General features: G+C 40.3%; 2 protein-coding genes across 9 annotated transcripts in view; both read left to right on the top strand.

The window, feature by feature from the left end:
- Window positions 1-3,901, top strand: part of Ppp3cb (protein phosphatase 3 catalytic subunit beta) — a 70,891-nt gene extending 66,990 nt beyond the window's left edge. For 5 of the 7 annotated variants that reach the window (XM_008836591.1, XM_008836592.1, XM_008836594.3 and 2 more), the window contains exons 13-14: window positions 672-701; window positions 2,297-3,901. In XM_008836591.1, the coding sequence (XP_008834813.1) occupies window positions 672-701; window positions 2,297-2,475 (209 nt within the window). In that variant the 3' untranslated portion in view covers window positions 2,476-3,901. The remainder of the gene's footprint in view (window positions 1-671; window positions 702-2,296) is intronic. The other 2 variants (XM_017799030.1, XM_029565123.1) reach the window with 1 other exon arrangement.
- A 2,770-nt stretch (window positions 3,902-6,671) lies between these two features.
- Mss51 (MSS51 mitochondrial translational activator) lies at window positions 6,672-17,594 on the top strand. 2 transcript variants are annotated; one of them, XM_008836597.3, is made up of 7 exons: window positions 6,672-6,779; window positions 13,723-13,966; window positions 14,253-14,408; window positions 14,957-15,081; window positions 15,893-16,459; window positions 16,762-16,855; window positions 17,180-17,594. In XM_008836597.3, the coding sequence occupies exons 2-7, from the start codon at window positions 13,749-13,751 to the stop codon at window positions 17,424-17,426; spliced, it is 1,407 nt and encodes a 468-aa protein (XP_008834819.1). In that variant the 5' UTR covers window positions 6,672-6,779; window positions 13,723-13,748; the 3' UTR covers window positions 17,427-17,594. The 2 variants fall into 2 exon arrangements, with proteins under 2 accessions (XP_008834819.1, XP_008834820.1); XM_008836598.3 differs by lacking the exon at window positions 14,253-14,408 and having other exon boundaries at window positions 17,180-17,592.
- Window positions 17,595-19,901: the final 2,307 nt, after the last annotated feature.

Below are 19,901 nucleotides of genomic sequence, written 5' to 3' on the forward strand. Positions count from 1 at the left end.
TCCCTGTCAGAGGAAATGTTTTTTTTTAGATTCTCCCCAAAGAATAGAACTTAAGAATGATTCTTATTAGACTAATTCACTAAATTTTTAGCCCTTAAATTTCATCACTGTTGTACCAGATTTTGCTGCTTATGTGTTACATTGTAAGTTTAAAAGTGCTAGAAAACCATTACTGAACACTGTGGTCTCTGTGTTAGTGAAACAACTAGTGATGAATGTTGTTAATATTAGAAAAGATCCTCTTCTTTGCTTTTCTGCTACAATTCTATCATAATTTTACTCTAGAGAATTTTCCTGTTATAATGGATGTGGTATAATAATCATAATGGAAAATTCTAATACCATCAAAATACAGAATTCAAGATGGGTAATTTGTACTGGAGTGCATTTGCGAGTGCATTTACATGGATGCTGAGATATCTGTCTTTGCCATAGGTCTACATGTTCTGTGCTCTGAGTGATGTCATAGTGATGTGTGTAAACTGTGCTGTGTTAGGAATTGGGAGATTGGATGGGGCTCTTTAATGTGGGTACTATTTGTGTTCAATTGTAAATGATGATGTAGTTGGGGTACTGTGATGTATTAAGTAATCATTGCCTTTTCTGCTGTACGATATGACCCTTCTCATCTCTCTCATTCATTTTGCATGCCTCTGCTCACTTCTGTACAGCCACAGTTGAGGCTATTGAGGCTGAAAAAGGTACGATCAGAGTCCTTGCACCTGGGCAGAGATCTGTGGTGTGTGGGTGGGCATCAAAGAATGTCCTGTGGATGTATCTAATACCTAGCTTGCACAGATGAATCATAGTGACTGATCAAGTTTAACAGTCACATTCCTTTTTTTTAATCACAAGGGCCGATACCTGTAGTGTCTTTTTCTTTCTAATCTAGAATTTAATATTGCTAATTTATTTAGAGTCCAGCATATTATGCTATATTTTGCATCATTTATGTTGCCTGTTTTAATGGAAGTTATGAAACTGACCCTGCAAATAGAGGTCTGCCCCATATTTTGCATGGTTCTATGATACTCAGATTTTTTTTTTCCTAAGTGAAACCCTCATTAGATAAACCTGGGAGTTTGATTTTACCCATTTCAATATGGGAAAATGCAGGAACTATTACTACTAATTTTTTTTCCCCTACAGTTTTGGCTCTAGCTTACAGATAAGATTATATTCATGTGTATCATGACTTAACTTGATGTCACACATTTCTATGTGTTTTGCTGCCATAGCTGTCTGTTTGGTTCATGTTCACAAACTGAGTGCTAGAAATTGCATACATTAAGTAACTAGATTATAACCAGTGTGTAGATATCTTTTTTAAATGACATTTTATTACTGGAAGATGTATTCTTCCAAATGGAAATAAATTAGAATCCATAAAAATTGGTATAAGCTGGGCATGGAGGGGAATGCCTACAGTCCCAGTATTAAAGAAGTTAAGACAAGAGGATTGTGAATTTGAGACCAGATTGGGCTATATAATGATTTTAAGGCCAGCCTGGGATATATGAGATATTATCTCAAAACAAACATGAAAAACCTCACAACAATTGAGACTCGTCATTTATTTTTAGTTTTCCAAATAGTTTGTAGTAATTGGCTAGTAAGTGAAACTTCACCTTTCCTGAAATATAAAATACTTATGAACTATAAAATACTTTTTGACTATCAACTGAACAAAGATTTAACTCCTGAAGCATTTCCTCACCTTTCTATAGTGGTATAGCCGGACTACTGACCTCCAAGTCAGATCTTACCTAATACATTTTAGCTTTGCTTCCTTTCCCTCCCAAGTTCTTGGAACACATTTGTCTGTTGAGATTAGCCTTGTTTAGCCTCCTCACCTGCCCTTCCTCTTTTTGCTCCTAAACTGTGATAGTCAGTGTGTGGTCTTGGGGTCCAAGATAAGAGGAGGTAACTGCTATAGTACAAATCACGCAGATGCCCTGAGACCATTGCCTGTGGGTTGATTTTAAGAGCAGGAAAGGTAATTTTACTGTTTTCTTTTACTCTCTCTTTTTTTCTTTTTCTTTTTTTTTTTTTTTTTTTTTTTTTTTTTTTTTAACACATATGTTAACTTGTCATCTATGAAGCTGTCTATTTATATTTAGGTTTAACTTCATATTTTAATGGGAGGACTGAAATAGGGATAGAATTCAATTAAAGTATGATTGAAGTGATACTACTTACAACTATTTTCTTTTCTTCTTAAGAATTGTTAATTATGTTTTTGACAACCCAGAACTGTTTTACAATTACTGACTTATCAAATTTGCATTTTGTTAAGCAATACGAGGATTCTCTCCACCACATAGAATCTGCAGTTTTGAAGAGGCAAAGGGTTTGGATAGGATCAATGAGAGAATGCCACCCCGGAAAGATGCTGTACAGCAAGATGGTTTCAATTCTCTGAACACCGCACATGCCACTGAAAACCACGGGACTGGCAACCATAGTGCCCAGTGACCAGCGGCTTCCCAGGGACTCTCACATCTCGGGCCCCAAATGGACAGATTACCCGAGGAGCTGGAGAGATCAGCCAACCTGATGTTAAATGTCACAATCCCTCTGAAGAAACCATTGTGCTTTTTGAGACCCTAGCCCCCTTCCTAGATGGAGGCTTGAGGGCCCTGGGACATGTATGTGCTGTCATAAGATTGGGTCATTGCTGCCACAGTGGAGAGCAGTGAGCAAGGGGCTTGGGGCAATTTCCAGTGGAGGGCATCTACACCTCCATTTATGCTAGTGGTTCACACATTTACGTTTACAAATGAGGACTTCCCCCCCCTGTAGAATTAGATTTTTTCAATTATTACTTTAAATGCAATCTTTAGAGTTAATGTGGACTTATTTTTCCCTCTCATGAAATGTCTTTAAAGGATGAATTGAATTAGCATGGTCTTAAAATACATTTCTGAGGTTACTAGCTGTATTTTGGATTGTAGGCAAAATGATGAAAAAACCCAGTTGGCATTTATACAAAATGCTGACCTCAGGTCTATAGTTCTTAAATGTGGCTAATTCTGTAACATAGTCTTGGAATTTTTCAATTATGAATGCATAAACTATTTCTAAGAAGACTCTTACTTGAACACAAATCCAAAAACTAATTTAGCCCACATCTTTTGAGATTATACCCCAGAGATTTAAAAAGAAAACCTCTAAATTTCAAAATGATGAAGAATTACAGAATTACTCATTTAAGGTACTTTAAAAGAAGTTTGTACATTGTCAAAGTAAATTTTGATTCAAATCATGTCTGTAAAACTTGACGTATTTTGTGTATGCATGTTTTCATTTTGCAAATATTTAATATATAGACCTATGATGTACAGGTGCAACATGTATAGGTTACCTAGATGTTATAAGAAATTTTAGTTTATTGTGAGTACTCCAGTTGCTTAAAAAAACCACCAGGGTAATTTGCTGCTGGCTTTCTATCATTTTTATGTTTAATTGCAAAGGAAAATTTAAATGTCTGGAAATGTTTTTTGATTAAGCAGTGCAGCCTAGAAGCAAAGGTTCTCTTTAATCCTTCAGATGTTAGTGGAAGCATAAAAGTCAAGACTGCATGTTGAAATTTTACTTTTGATAGTTACAGAACTGCTTGGTTAAACTAAATGGAACCATGTGCTGATTTTACACAACTATTGACCTGTACTGATTGCCACTGTAGTTTGGTATTTCCCTTTATTTTGGTGGCCTGCTTCCCTCATACCTGGAATACAACTCAGAACTCCAGGCAGCGGAACCATCTGTTGTTTTGTTTGCCAGAAAGTGCACCCTGTATGGTCTCCTGTCTACGTTGAAAATATTATGCATGTGCAGGACTATTCGAGTATTTTATAAACAGTAGCACACAATAAATTCCATGCATGGGCCGCTGCTCCTATTTCTGTGTTGGGTTTTATTTGGAAGATTCAGTTTGATTTGACCTTTTTATGCAAATTTAAAATTCTGTTGATGGAGCTGTGATATCCTACAGAGAAGATTATCTTGTAGATAGTTCATGGTGATTTGATTAATTAAATTCTTGTCTTCATAAATTTTGGGTTTTTTTCCCCTTTTAAACTTTTGTTATTGTTTTATATGAGTAAATGAGCACTAGAGGACTTTGGATGCATCTAATATTCCTCCTAAGTCTAATATTTAAAGTCACTATTTGGGGGTTAAGGATATAGTTCAGTGTTAGGGTACTTGCCAAAAATGTGCAAGGCCCTGGGTTCAACCCCCTCTACGTCAAATAAAATAAAAATCACTATTTTCATTACCTTTTAGTTGAAAGAAATATTCTTGTCTAGAATTTTGTTATAGTGATATTGGAAAATTAATGGGTATTTTGACAATAAGCAAAAGAAATATTAATATTGGATTGTTCTGCCATTCTACTCTTCTGCCATAATCCAGGTAAGTACAAGATTGTGTGAATCAAGAGACATTGCTTACATTTTGTAATATAATATAATCAGTACTTTTATACAATAATTATAGTGAAAAATACTATAAAGCACAAGTTTACATCAAAATATATACTTCTATATATACTTTTCCAAATTCCAGATAAAAAGCAGGACCTAAATGATTGATTATTGAATATCTGTTTGATGTAATATCAATTTATAAAACAGTCCATTAACTACCTCTAAAGTTATTATGTAATGTATATCTTAAGGGATTTTTATATAATGTTACTGTTTTATGAAAATACACATTGTTAAAGTAGGAATGCAATTAGTATATCAAGTGCTAGGACCTCTTTAGCCCTTGCTTCATATCTAAGGTTATATAGTGTTATGGGCATCATGAGTAAGCATAAATATTGTTATCCAGCTAGAGGAATTATAGGATGTTGGGAAAAATAAAGAAGTAGTAAGAGAAAAGAACAACTCAGAAAAGGTAGTGTGCTTGAAGACAGTAGAATGTGATCCAGTCTTACAGATTTCTTTCAGTGTATGAAATGGGAAATATTTCTAGCTCTTCTCTCCACCCCCATCTTCTTTTCCTTTCTTCCCTCCTACTTCCTTTTTTCCTCCACAGAGTCTATGTAGCCCAGGTTGTCTTTGAACTCACTGTCCTTTTGCCTCAGCCTTCCAAGTGCTGGGATTTTCACAGGCAATTACCACCATGCCTGGCCTTCTATCTTCACCGGTAACTTCATCAAAAACTGTTAAGTACTGATTTAGGAGAAATTTTCAATGATGTAGATAGTGAAAAATTTAGATTTCTAAATTGTTCCTTTAAATGTCTATCAGTGCAAGTAGTATTTATGCTCAAATATAAACATCCCCTGTCAATTTTTCCCCCTGTGTCATTATTATTTATATTTAAAGATAACACTTCTGAGTTAGTGAAGTTACTCTATGATGTCTTATACCTTCTGGGAGCTCAATCATTACTAACAGCCTCAATAGAGGGTCGTAGTTTAATTTTGAGGCAGTTAAATTTGAAGTCAGCCTGAAATCTTTTGCTCACTGTGAATTACTCTTATTTGATCAATGTTTTTGCGAATTGTAACATTACTTTTTTACAGCTATTTTACATAATGCTACATGATGTTTCATTGACTCCGTAACATTTTTCTTCTACCTTACCTGATTTTGTTCATGCTTTCTGTGGTGTGGGGTTCCTTTAGGATCTTCTCTCTGTGCAAAACTCTGTAAATCGATGTGCCACATTCCAGGACCCCATTGCTAGAGGTTCTAGTTCCCGGTTTGATAGTGTTTGCAGAAGTAGGTAAGTGGCAGCTGGGGTCAGATGTAAGCAAAAAATTTGGTCGTATAGTCATATAATCATAATGGACCAGTGTGCTAGTATCTGTTGTTAGGTTCTTCAGCTTAGTAGTCGTAAGTGGAAAGGGGCTAGGAATGTGGGATTTAATTCTCTTGATTAGCACCCTTAACAAGGAGGGAGAAGAAAGTTGAGTTGATACTTACTTGTTTTTGTTTCTGGAAACTGTATTTTTAGGCAGGAAGCTAAAATGTTGGTCTTTCTTATTTTGATATGCCAGAATCATTTATTTTTCTTTTGAAATAATCATGTAGAATGCTCTTTAATGACACGCTCATTTAGAGTATAATACCTTACTTTCCTTCTGGTAAAATGAATTTACAGATTAATTCTCCTTGTTTCCTTAAAACTTGAATTCCTTGTACCATTAAATGGCCATTTCTCTTCTGCTTTCTTGGATAATTATATTTGTACTTGAGTCTAGATGGGACATTGTTGAATTCTGTTTGAGCAGTATGTTATGCTGAAAAGGACTTAGGACTTGGGGAACTTAGTTATCCTGGCTCTAGATTGACGTCCACATTTTCCAAGGGTCCTTTGGTCTGGTTCCTGTCCTTGAGCCAAATATTGACTCCTTAATTAATCCCAAGGGTTTTCTTTTCTCTCTTCTGAAACTGTAAACAGAGCAGAAATACTGCCTTGAGAGATGTCCAGGAAACAGTAGGTTTCGTCTTTCCTCAGCCTGCCTGGCTTTTGGTGTGTTGGGGAGTGTTGACAGTCTTGAGCCCTCTTGGCAAGAATGAGGATCTGAAAGAGAACAGGCAGGGGTCCAGATCCTTACTTGCCTCGTTAGGGACAATCCAGCCTTGTCTGCCTGATTGGCAGGGCATACTTAAGTCACTGAGACCCAGCATTTCAGCAGTTTGCAGAAGAAAGTGAAATGAAGAGACAGCTGCAAGTGGAGCCCAGTCTAGATTTGAGGAGATCAAGCACTCACTTCACTTGGAGAAAGAGAGAAGGAAAGAAGCCTAGGGCTTAGCAGGGTAAGTTACTTTCCCATCAATCTGTCTGCTTAGTTCAGTTTATAATTCTTTCAGTATTTATCACCCCAGGGTGTGCTAATCAGTGGGTTTTGTTCTTCAGGTTTTGAAATGTCCCTCCCTAGCCTCCAATTCATGATCCTCCTGCCTCAGCCTCCTGAGTGCTGGAATTACAAGCATGTACCACTATGCATCCTTCATCTACTCCTTTTGAGGAACCCAATAACCAGCTCCACTCCCCCTTCTCCTTACCTCCCCAAAGATAGTTCTGTTTGCTGGTAAAGTAAGGAAACTTACATGGGTCCCCCTGGTCTGGAGATAGTGAGAATGAAAGGTGGGATATGTGTTAATGAGGAGGGAGGAAAATGGGAGATTTCTGTTTAATGTTTTGGTTTATACTTTGTAGATGAAGGATAAGAGTTCTGGAAGCCATCTTTTTTTTTTTTTTTTTTTTTTTCAGGGTCTCCCTGTAGTTCCAGCTGCCTGGAACTCACTCTGTAGACCAGGCTGGCCTTGAACTCAGAGAGGATCCCCTTGCCTCTGCCTCCTGGGTGCTGGGATTAAAGGTGTGCACCACCACGCCTGGCTGGAAGCCATCTTTATACTTCCTCTGTAGTCCTGGGTATTGATGTTTTCTCTCTAATATACTGGGAATTAGAGTCTTAGGTCATCAGGGATGGCTAGAAAAAAAAGTTATAAAGTGATATCTTTTCTGGTAAAGTAGGTTGAACTCTAGTGAGTTCCTAGAGGTTACCACAGCTTCCTGGCTTCACCCTTCCATCTCCATCTCTGGGTTTTTGTTTGGTTTTGTGTTTTGGGGGGTTTTGTTCATTTTTTTTTTCGTTTGGTTTGGTTTTTTTTAATATTTTATTTTTATTTCATGTTTATGAGTATATTGCCTGCATGTGTGTAAGTGCACCCATGTCATGCAGGAGGTTAGAAGAAGGTACTGGATCCCCTGGAATTGGAATTACAGATGGTTACCCACATAGCCACTATGTGGGTGCTGGGAATTGAACCTGGGTCCTCTGCAGAGCAGCCAGTGCTCTTAACTGCTGAGCTATCCCTCCAGCCCCTTGTTTGTTTGGTTTTGGTTGTTGTTTTTCTTTGCTTTCTCAATTTATACCCCTTGATCTTGGAGAAGCTTGGGGCTCTTTGTGGGAAACCTAGAACCAAGGTCTGCATCTATGAGTATATAAACTCATAAATGTTTACACACACACACTTTTAAAGACCTGATTTCTCATTTTATAACAGATCGTCAGTGTACTTTAGACAGAGAGGGGTCTCAGACATTAGGGATTTCACCATTACCACTTTAATCCCCAAGCAGTGTGTTTTTGATTTCTAGCTTATTAAGTTATCCCACACACACAACACACACATGTGAACATTTCCAAGAGCGAATCTTCCTTTGGAGGAAGACATCCAATTGCATCCAGAATGCAGTTAAATGAGGCAATATCTTTCTGACTTTAATTATCTTCCATTGTAGCAAAAAGATTTAGTTTAGCTTTAGGAAGATACTCATTATAAATCCTGGGATTTAAGACCTTTAAGTTGTATCAAAAGCAAAGATACTGTCCCTCTGTACCAGAATATGTAAAAATGGTTTAGGAAGTTTCTCTCTTTACCTGGGGAATCGCCAAACAGAGCAGTTAAATACTTTTTCTAGAATGACAAGGATTCTGGGAATACTGAACTGAGCACATGAGACTGTGCGTGATTAAATGTGGATAGCATGGAACTGGGGATATAATAGCTCAAAGTGCTGGCCCAGCATTCGTGAAGCACTAGGTTACATATCCAGCACAGCATAAGTGGACATTGTGACACATGCTTGTAATTTTAGCACAGGAAATAGATGCAAAAGAATCAGAAGTTTATGGCCATTTGGCGCTACATATGCAAGCCTAGCCTCAGCTACATGAGACCTTGTCAGCCAATCAAGTTGTGGTAGATGGACTGGGAATTTAGCTCAGTGACAGAGTACTTACTTGGTATGCAGGATGCCCAGGGTTTGATCCTTAGCATGAAGGAAGTGAGAAAGGGAAGGAAGTAAAAATAATTTCGAGGACACAAGTCAGAGCTTGGGAAATAGGGTTATGAAGTATGAAGAGAAGAGAAAAGGTAATTCCAATCTATTCTTTGACTCAAACCTTAAGGCAGTCTGTTTTCAGTAGGTTCAGTGTCTTCATTACTGGTAATAAAGAAAATACAATGAGCTTAGCTATCTCCACTCTATGAACAGCAGTCCATTCACCCATGCATTGAGGAGAGATACTAGAAGAGTGGACAGAAACAGGATGAGGAGAAAGAAAGTGCAAAAGAAAAAGAAAAATTGATACCTCTGTTAACCTCAGCCCAGGGCTTATAAGGGTCACGTTTAAGACAAGGATATGAGCTGTATGATTTCTGGGAGTGTTTTGACACATATAAATTTTACATCTGCATGATGATTCTGGAGGTTTCCCTTTAACAAACCTGGTCTAGAAGGATCAAATATCAGGCCATTTTTATAACAAAACATGATCCCTCATGTGAACTTTACCTCATTCCCAGTAAAACCAACTGCTGCCAGTGTTTCTATCTTTCCTTGTCTCTGGAGGCACTTAGCCTGGATATTAATAACTATTTAGTCTCACTATGTCTACAGATATTTTTTCTCTTTTAAATTTCTTTATTATCTTATTTACAGAACTTTTTTGGGGAGGGGTGAGTTTAAGACAGGGTCTCTCTGCGGCCTGGTCTGGCCTGGAAATCACTATATCGACCAGGCTGGCCTCAATCTCACAGGAGCCTGCTTCTTTCTGCCTCCCAAGTGCTGGGATTAAAGATGTGAACCACTATGTCTGGCTCTGTTCTTTTTTATGAAAAAAAAATTATTTTTTAAATTACTTTGTGAATGTGTGTGTGTGTGTGTGTGCGTGCATGCGTGCGTGCACATATGCATGTACAGAGGTCACAGGACAACTTTTGGGAGTTGGTTTCCTTCATTCCACCATGTGGACCCTGGGGATTGAACTGAGGTCATCAAGCTTGGTGGCAAGCACCTTAACCCTTTGAGCCATTTTGCCAGCCTCACTTTTTTCTTAAAAAAAGCCTCTATTCCAAATAAGTCATGGTTAAAATATTATTTTGAAAAGGAGGGTCTGGAGAGATGGCGCAGTGGTTAAGAGCATTGGCTGCTCTTGCAGAGGACTCAGGTTCAGGTCCCAGCACCAACATGGTGCCTCACAACCGTCCATATCTCCATTTCTAGGGGATCTGACACTCTCTTCTCAGACTTGGCATGACATGGGTATACTTACATACATGCAAGCAATACACTCATGCATATAAAATTTTTAAAAATTGAGAGAATTTTCTTTAAAGAAAGGTAACTGGGTGTGGTGACACACACCCTTAATCCCAGCATTAAGGAGGCAGAGGCAGGTGAATCTCTTGAGTTCAAGGCCAGCCTGGTCTACAAAGCAAGTTCCAGGCCAGCCATAGTAAGACCCTTTCTCAAGAAACAAAAACAAAACTAATAAAGATGAAAAAAGAAAGAAAAAAAAAATCTTGAGATGAGACCTCAGTCCCATTTGTCCTAAGTCCTGATATTGAGTGGAGCAGCAGCCAGTTTTGATGGTGATAGACTGCAGCATTGCTAACATTTTCCATTTCTAAACTGTCCTTAAAATTGTATCTAGAGTCACACCATCTTTACATGAGTCAAGACTGCACCATGCCATCTAGATCCATATGTTTATCAGTAAAACCGGTAGTTACTGAAAGCCAAGATGTGTTTGATTTGTTCTGCAACCTCTGTCATAAAGATTTTACAATTTCTGGTCTCTGCTTTTCTAATATACCTTCAAGTGATTTCTTAAGTTCTTTGGTATACTTCTTGTTGCTGCTTGTATAAAGCCAGTTTCCCTTAAGTAATGGTTCCTGACACTATCAACACTGGTGATTACTATACTTTCAGAACATTGCCTCTGGGCCTAAAAGCAGAAGAGTTCCACCAGTGTTAACCTTTTGTCCTCTGACCACCTTGCCCTCTACCTCCAGTCAGCCTGCCCTATAAATGTGAGAGAACAGCTTATCATAGCTGATGAGGTCACAGTAGATATCTCAATGGTGACTACAGTGGTGGCACTAAGGAACTTGGGAGAGCCAGCAGTGTGCCAGTGCACCCAGAGTGCTGCTAGGGTGGAGAGGGCAGCTGGTAGAATAGGCTGAGGTTAAAATGAGTGTTTTATCTTCACAAGCACTTTAGAATAGCCAATTTTCCAGTTCCTGGTAGTTTAGAGCAACCAAACTTGTCTTTTTCTTTACCTTCCTTTGTTTTTTTTTTTCTTCTTTGGGGGGAGGGTGGTGGTTTTTTTTTAAATTTATTTAATAACCACATGATTAGAAGAAGCATTACAACAGCATTGACATATTCAATGACAATTTCTAGGGCAAAGACGCATCTTTCAAAATTGGCTATAAATTTTTAGGTTTACAGTTGAATTAATACAGTTATACAATATTGTACTCAATATAAACCCTATGAGACATAAAATTGAATGAGGTTTTAACCTTTAAATACTCCATTTCATTTTAAAATATACTGTTTTTATTTTTATGAGGCTTTTGGCTACTCTAACATTTCCCCCTCTAAAGAGGTAGCCCTAAAATCTTTTAAGGATTATCTACAAGCTCCAAAATGTTTTTGACATTTTTGGCTTTTAGAACAGAGTATGTTGCTAAGAGGCACAGGACATTTTGACTTTTAGCCAAGAAACTGGTTACTTTTCTTTGGGGTCTTTTTACCCTAACTGCCTAGCCAGTTCCTACCTCCTATTCTTTTATTTTTTTATTTTATTATTTTTTTATTTTTTGGTCTTTTTTGAGACAGGGTCTCCCTGTAGCCCCAGCTGTCCTGGAACTCACTATGTAGACCAGGCTGGCCTTGAACTCACAGAGATCCGCCTCCCTCTGCCTCCTGAGTGCTGGGATTAAAGGCGTGCGCCACCACGCCTGGCTACCTCCTATTCTTATCACACCATCCTCTGAAGAGGCTACCCAAATTGCCAATAGGGAATCACACAGACCACTCTGGCTTCTTCCGTGCTGAACAGGGACTCAGGGTGAGGCAGTTGGAGTGGGTCTATCTAAAAGACTCCCAAATTGCATAACTCTTATCTGTAGGGGGAAAAGAAAGTCCTTGACTGCTGAATAGGAGATGTGAAGAAGAAGTAAAGGCAAGAGTAATTAATTAGCATTACAAGTTCTAGACAGGGAACTAGAAAAAAGTCAGAACAGGGCAATTTTCAAATGTTCATATGAGAGTCCATTGGAATTTCTTGACAAGGGCTTCCAAAACCATCCCTCTTTTGGGTTCCTCCTCATTTTTCTTTTGTCTTCCAAGGCTGGACTCTTAGAGTGATGGATTCAGGATTTGCTTTCAGGTACTTTGATAGCTTTTGGAGTGGTTAGAATCAGTGTCAATTACCTCTCAAAGGCTTCACCACATGGATGCAGAATCCGGGGACTCTCAGGCAGTCCCCTGTGTTCACAGGCCCTCTGCCAGAGGGAGGCCAGAAGTTGGCACTCTCTGGTGGTCTGCTGAGATCAGACCCGCTCTTTTTCCGAGACAAGGTATCCCTGTAATTCCACCTCAGCTGGAACTCACTGTGTAGACCAGGCTGGCCTGAACCTCACAGAGATCCTCCTGCCTGTACCTTCCAAGTGCTGGACCACCATGCCCACCTTTGGGGTTTTTTTGTTTGTTTTTTTGAGATGGGGTCTCACTATGTAGCCCTAACTGGCCTGTTACTCACTATGTAACCTGATTGTCCTCCAGTTCATAGAGATCTGCTTGCTTCCGCCTCTGCCTTCTGAATGCTAGGATTAAAGCTACCAGGCTCTTCTCTTTTTTTCATCTTTTTTTTTCCCCTTTTTTGGTCTTTTGAGATGGTGTCCATGTTGCCCCAGCTGTCCTGGAACTCACTATGTAGACCAGGCTGGCCTCAAACTCAGAGATCTGCCTGCCTCTGGCTCCCAAATGCTGGGATTAAAGGCATGCACCACCATGCCCAGCCTCAGCTCTTCTCTTTTAAATTGACTTAAAAATTATGTGTTTTGCTGGGTGTGGTGGTGCACACCTGTAATTCCAGCACTAGGGAGGCAGAGGCAGGTGGATCTCTGTGAATTTGAGGCCAGCCTGGTCTACATAGCGAGTCTCAGACCAGCTGGGGCTACAGGGAGACCCTGTCTCAAAAAGATCCCCCCCAAAAAATTTTTTAAAGGGTTGGGGATATAGTTCACTTGGGAGACTGCTTGCCTAACATGTATGTATCCCTGGGTTCCATCCCCAACACTACATGAATCAAATGTGGTTGCCTGCCTATAGTTCTAGCACTTGAAAGGTAGAGGCAGAAGCATCAGAAATCCAAGGTCTTCCTCAGGTACATAAGTTGTGTCTACAAACCAACCTGGTCTACATGACTTGTAAACCCTCTTCCTGCTATCACAAAGAAAAGTCAGATATTGTAGGTAAGTCTAATGTCTACTTAGATCATCCCAGTTCCTGTCCACAAGCTTTTAATAGCTTTGTAAGACCATAGTTTGTACTAAGAACTTCATCTATAATACAGACATAAATTATTTCGTATGTAATTATTCTCGTTGGTTTTCATTTTTGTTTTCACTTGAGACAGAATCTTTGTATATATAACCCAGGCTGGCCTCAAAATTACAATTCTCTTAGCTTTCTGAGCACTGGGATTATAGATAGAAGCCACCATCCCCTCTTTCTCTTCTATTTTTCATAACTGCTTATGGCTGACAGTAGTCTATAACTAATAAACCTTACTGGTAGCTTGGGCTTGAGAGACTGGAATGTGAAGTATAAGGTAAAGCATCTGAAAACGTGCATCCAGTTTGTCAAATTCCATTCCATATCTGTTTTCCATAGGATTTCCAGGTTCATTGGGCAGGACCATGGCTCCACGTTCACGGCGGCAAAAGCATAAGAAGCTTCCATCAGTGACTCCCATGGCTGTAATACCACCCACAGTAGTGTCTCCTGTGCCTTGCACCCTCTCAAAACCTGACCCTAGCATTGATGCACTTGGCTTCTTCTCCTTGGACAATAATGTCCCTGGTCTGTCTGAGCTGATCCTCCAGAAGCTAAACATGAAAAGCTATGAAGAATACAAGTGAGTGGCCGGCTCTGTGGAAAGGGGCATCGTGTCTTTGGTACAAGTGGTTTCAGAAGGTGGAGGAGTATAGTTTGGACAGTATAAGGTACTTGCAATGAGATATTTCTCATCCTGACCTTTGTCAGTTATATTACTATAGAGGAAGTACAATTTGCTTAAAAAATGATGGGAGTGGGATACATAGGAGTACATGAAAACACATGCAAGGCAAAGGGGAAGTACATGGGAGATTTCTGGATATTGTCTTCCCTATTGCCATTCTTTCAATACACTGTCTTTACAGGTCGGTGGTAGATGGAGGTATCCCATTAACAGGTTTTGGATTTCGAAGTCCACAAGAAATGTTCCAGAGGATGGAGGACACATTCCGATTTTGTGCTCACTGTAAAACACTCCCTAGTGGACTTTTAGACTCCAAGGTTCTGCGGCACTGTAAGAGGTGACTTATGTGGTGCTAGTAGGAGAAATATCCAAAATGACCCTACACAGAATCCGCATTCCAAAAGGAAGAAAAAAACCTGATTTTTCAAAATAATAGTTCCTCATTTTGTGTGGCCCCAGCTACAGAAAGATTAATCCTGCTTATTGTGGGAGATGAGAAAAAAGAGACCAAAAACACTTTCCTACTCTTTTCTTGAATACATACAGGGTAAGATCACATCTGTTCTGAGAAGATTGATGTTGAGCCATACCTGATAGGCGAAAGCAGTTGAAAACTCCTACTTTTGTTTTTGTTTTTCAGAAAGAGATGTAAAAAAAAAAAAAAAAAGAACAGGCACTGAGGTATCACTGTGAGAGAGAATGATTGCATTTCTAATCCTTTCTGCCTCACCTGCCAATACAGCCCCACATCTGGTGTGTCAGCTGTCATTCCTCTCCGTATCATCCTCAACTATTTCAGTCTTTTTTCCTAGGTGCAGGTATCCAGATCCCTTCCAGGATACTCAGTCACCTTTGTGATACAGGTTTTGTGATTCATCTTTTCAGGTGCAGAAATGTTTATTACTGTGATACAGAGTGCCAGAGGTCAGATTGGCCAGCACACAGGAAGGTTTGTCAGGAGCTTCGTCTTGTGGCTGTGGATCGTGTCCTGGAATGGCTTCTGGTCACAGGTAGAGTGGGAGTATTGAAGAATTCTACCTTGATGGTAATTGCAGTTGAAAAAAGAAGAAAACATGTTGCAGGGGCTGGAGAGAGGGCTCAGTGGTTAAGAGCACTGACTGCTCTTGCAGAGGACCTGGGTTTGAGTCCTAGCACCCACATGGTGGCTAACATCCTTCTGTAACTCCAGTTCCAGGGGATCCCATGCCCTCTTCTGAATTCCACGAGCATTGCATGACACAAGTGCACTTAGTTGCATGCAGGCAGTAAATACACTCATGCACATAAAATTTAAAACAAAAATTTTTTTTTGGTCCTTTTGAGACAGGGTCTCCCTGTAGCCCCAGCTGACATGGAACTTGCTATGTAGACCAGGCTGGCCTTGAACTCACAGAGATCTGCCTGCTGCTGCCTCCCAAGTGCTGGGATGAAAGGCATGCACCACCATGCATGGCTAAAAAATATTTAAAAAAAAGAAGAAGAAGAAAACATACGGCAAAATGAGGACTTCTGGCAAGGGATGGGGACATTTGTATTTTCAGGTGGCAGACTGAATATTGAAGAATTATTGAGGAGGGATTTTGGAACGAAGAAAGGATTTACTCATTTATTTTTAATTTAGTAGAATTTGTTCACATGAGTACAATGCCCTGGAGCCCAGAAGAGGGTATCACATCCCCCTTGAACTGGAATTACAGGCAGCTGTGAGCAGTCTTTTGAGGGCAGTGGGGACCAAACTCAGGTCCCCTCCAAGAGCAGAACCTTTTCAAGTACTGAGCCATCTCTCTAGCCCTGCTCACTTCTATTCCTTCTCCCTTACAGGCGATTTTATTCTACCCTCAGGACCTTGGGCATGGCCATCTGAAGATATACAGGATTGGGATTCCTGGTTTTCTATGAGAGGTTTACAGCTCGAGGCTACATTGGATGCTGTGCTAGGTAGTCATGCTATGACCACACTTTGGGCCAGTGTAGGAAGGCCAAGGCCAGAACCAGAGGTCCTTCATGGTTCTTTGAAGCGGTTGATGACAGATGCCTTGTCACGGCCCTTGACACTGGGCCTAGGACTTAGGGCTCTGGAGATAGATGTTGGGAAGACTGGGGGAAGTACATTGCATGTAGTAGGTGCTTCCCATGTGGAGACGTTTTTCATTCGTGCTGGGGACTATAATGAGCTTGGCTACATGTTTCCTGAACACCTTGGCTTCCATGTGATCATGGTGGGTGTGGATGTCGCAGCTGGCTTTTTACAGAGCACCTCAGCTTCACCCCTGGAACCTGGAACAATTCAGCTTAGTGGCCACAGAGGCCTCTATCATGATTTCTGGGAGGAGCAGGTAGAGACTGGGCATCTGACTCGTCCAGATTTGGTGGCAGCATTCCATCCAGGTAAGAGAAATTAATTTAAAGGAATACTGAGTGACTCCCCTGAAAATTTTCCATCCTGGCACTTTAATACTCAATTTTATTCATTTGACCTCATTAAATACAGTGTGATGATGAGCTTGGTTGATCACTTTCCATGTATATTATACTTACATTCAGAATTTTTTATTAGAGTAGGTAGGTGGATCATGATGATGAGACTTGGGGATGAACAGCATGAGGGTTGAGCAGAGAAGTGTCCTGCTCTTAGGCTCTACCTCAGCCCTTTCCCCATCTCTCTTCCCATTTCCGTTCTTGTTGTACAGGTTTCCATGCCTCACCAAACTTGATGGAAGCTTGGCTACCTACCCTGCTACTACTTCGTGATTATGGGATTCCTACATTGATTACTGTTTACAGGTTTTGACCTATTTCTGTCTGTAATGCCTGACTCACTTATCTTACTTATCCTGTGTACACATGAGCCCATTTTGACTCCTCTTGCCCATCTGCTATGGGAAGATGTTCTTCCTGCATGGGGCTTCTTTTTTCTTCATCTTGGAACAAAGTCCTATGCTATTTAGTCAGGAATTTAGTGAGACATTTGGGAGGAAAACGTAGTCCTTGCATTGTAGTCCAGCCTTAGGTAATTTGGGGGAATTGATTAATATGGAAATGCATTGTTCTTGAACAATTGGTACAGTCTCATAATCAGAACAGCAATTTTCCTTCTCTTTTCCCCAGCCAACAGGAATTGGCAGCCTCTTTGCAGATTCTGGTGAATTTGGATACACACGTCATTGCCTATGGAGCTAACCCTTTCACGTCCCTCAAACCTGAACAGGTTTATTCTAACCCCAACAAGCAGCCAGTATACTGCAGTGCCTACTACATCATATTTCTTGGAAGTTCCTCTTGCCAGCTAGAGAAGAAGCAATTAGAAGAGAAAATAGATGATGGGTGTTCAGTAGCTGAGCCAGATTCTAACTGAATGCCTGGAAAATGGGGGCAGTTGTAATCAAGTTACCCTGCTGATGTCAAATTGTTGCTAGCTTTGAAACCTACTACATCCTAAGCCCCATTCCTAGTCCAAGTAAAGATTCTAAATCAAATGAGAGCTCCAGTATGATATGACTCATTTCTTTTGATTTTTCCTGGTACTGGGCATTGAACCTAGGGCCTTGTACATGCTAGGCAAGTGCTTGACCACTGAGCTACATCTCCAGCCCACTTTCTGGGTTTTTTTTTTTTTTTTTTGGTCTTTTTGAGACAGGGCCTCCCTGTAGCCCCAGCTGTCCTGGAACTTACTATGTAGACCAGGCTGGCCTTGAACTCACAGAGATCCACCTGCCTCTGCCTCCCAAGTGCTGGGATTAAAGGTGTGCACCATGCCTAGCCACTTCCTGCTTTTTATTTTGAGAGGGACTTTGAGCCCAGGTCGGCCTTGAACTTAGCATCTTCTTCGTCAGTTTTTCAAGTTGCAGGGTTACAGGCTTCTACCACCAGGTCTGGCATGATTTTACTTCTGAAGACTCAGCTATGGCTAGGCATGAGGATTCTTGCCTGTTATTCCAGTACTAGCAGAGGCTGTAGCAGCAAGATTAAGAATTACTTTTTTTGGAGACAGGGTCTCACTATGTAGCCCTATGTAGCCCCAGCTGATTTGAACTCTCTAGACCAAGCTGCCCTTGAACTGCCAGAGATCTGCTTGCCTCCCTGCCTCCCAAGTGCTGAGATTAAAGGCATGTGCCACCATGCCCAGTTCTGTGTTGTATTTTGGTATTTTAGAGTATACCAGACTTCAGCTGAATACTGGCCTTGTTCTTACAGTTTGATACCTAGACTTAGTTGGGGGTCTTTTTTCCTTTTAAGTGATAAGGTGCCTCAGTGTTGTCCAGTTCCAAAACTCCTGAACTCAAGTACTTCCTCTTGCGTCAGTTTCCCACTGAGTCTCAGTTTGCCTGGGACTACAAGCACTTGCCACTGCACCTGGGTACTTTGGGGCTTAAGTCATTTGTTTTCTGTTTGCTGTCATCTGTTACTCACCTGCACACAATACCTTAAGATTAGCAGTGTCTTTCTTGCCAAGGGGATGATTACCATCAGCTAGCTCTCTGTTTGGACCTGCTGCACTACCATACATTTGCCCCATGTTATCCTTTTCACACTTAGGATTAGGAAGTTCCATAGCTGTTCATTTCTACAGCCTTGCCATGACCTTCACACACATAACCTTGTTGCCCCCAAACATGCATATATACTATGTTACCTGCTCTTGTAGGATAATTTTAGAATTCATTTAAAACACGTAGTAAAAATGGACCTCGTGGTGCCTGCTTATGATCTCAGCACTTGAGAGGCTTCAGCAGAAATATCATTGAGATTTTTGAGGTTAGTCTGGCTTGGCTAGTGAGTTAGTTCTAGGCTAGCCTGCAGTACATAGCAAGATCCTATCTCAAACACAAAAAACAGTACTTACTATAAAACTGAAACATGGTATTGTTGCTTTGGGGAGACAAGTGAATGAGACATTTTTGTTGTTGTTTGGGGATTTTTATTTGTTTCTTAAGATGGGCTCTCGCTATGTAACCCTGGCCCTGGACCTCACTGTGTAGTCCAGGCCTAGAACTCACAGAGATCCATCTGCTTCTGCCTCTGGAATGCTGAGATTAAAGCCCTGTCCCACTACACCTGACTGGCTTATTCCTCCTCCTCCTCCTCCTATTTTTTGCTTTGTTTTTGTTTTTGAGACAGGGTCTCCCTTGATTAGTATAAATTACATCTATAAAGTGAATTGGGATTACATTAAAGAAGAGGCATAACCTGTTGGTCAGTTTTGGATTTAGGTAGCTCTGAGTTAGAATTTTCAGGCAACCATCAAATGTATTTGTGCCTCAAGCTAAACGTTTCTGACAGTTTTTTTTTTAATGAGAACAATACATACTAAAGTCTGTGTGTGTGTGTGTGTGTGTGTGTGTGTGTATGTATATGCATGCATTCCAAGTGCTGGAATTACAGGCGTACATATCATGCCCAGTTTCCAAAGTTATATTAAGACTTAAAAACCAGAGGCTAGACATATGGCTTACTGGTTAAAAGCTCTTGGAGAAGACCTGGGTTCGGTTTCTATCCCCCATAAGACAGCTCTGGTCTGCCTATAATTACAATTCCAGTTCTCTTCTGGCCTCTGAGGTCACTAGGCATGCACATGGTACACATACATACATGGAGACACATACATATACATACACATAAATAGAAATAAGTAAATCATTAAAAAAAAAAAGTCTGAAAAGCCAGACACTGGCTCTTGCTATATATAATCTCAGCATTGGGGAAGCAGAAGCAGGAGGATTGCCACCAGATTCAAGGCCAGCCGGGCCATATAGTGAGTTCAGGCTAACCAGAGCTGCATAAACAGTGTCTCAAACAAAAACAAAACTTAAATGAAAATATTTCCAAAGTT

The sequence above is a fragment of the Nannospalax galili genome, unplaced genomic scaffold, assembly GCF_000622305.1.
Source record: "Nannospalax galili isolate Female #2095 unplaced genomic scaffold, S.galili_v1.0 scaffold1437, whole genome shotgun sequence".
In the NCBI taxonomy this organism is placed as follows: domain Eukaryota; kingdom Metazoa; phylum Chordata; class Mammalia; order Rodentia; family Spalacidae; genus Nannospalax; species Nannospalax galili.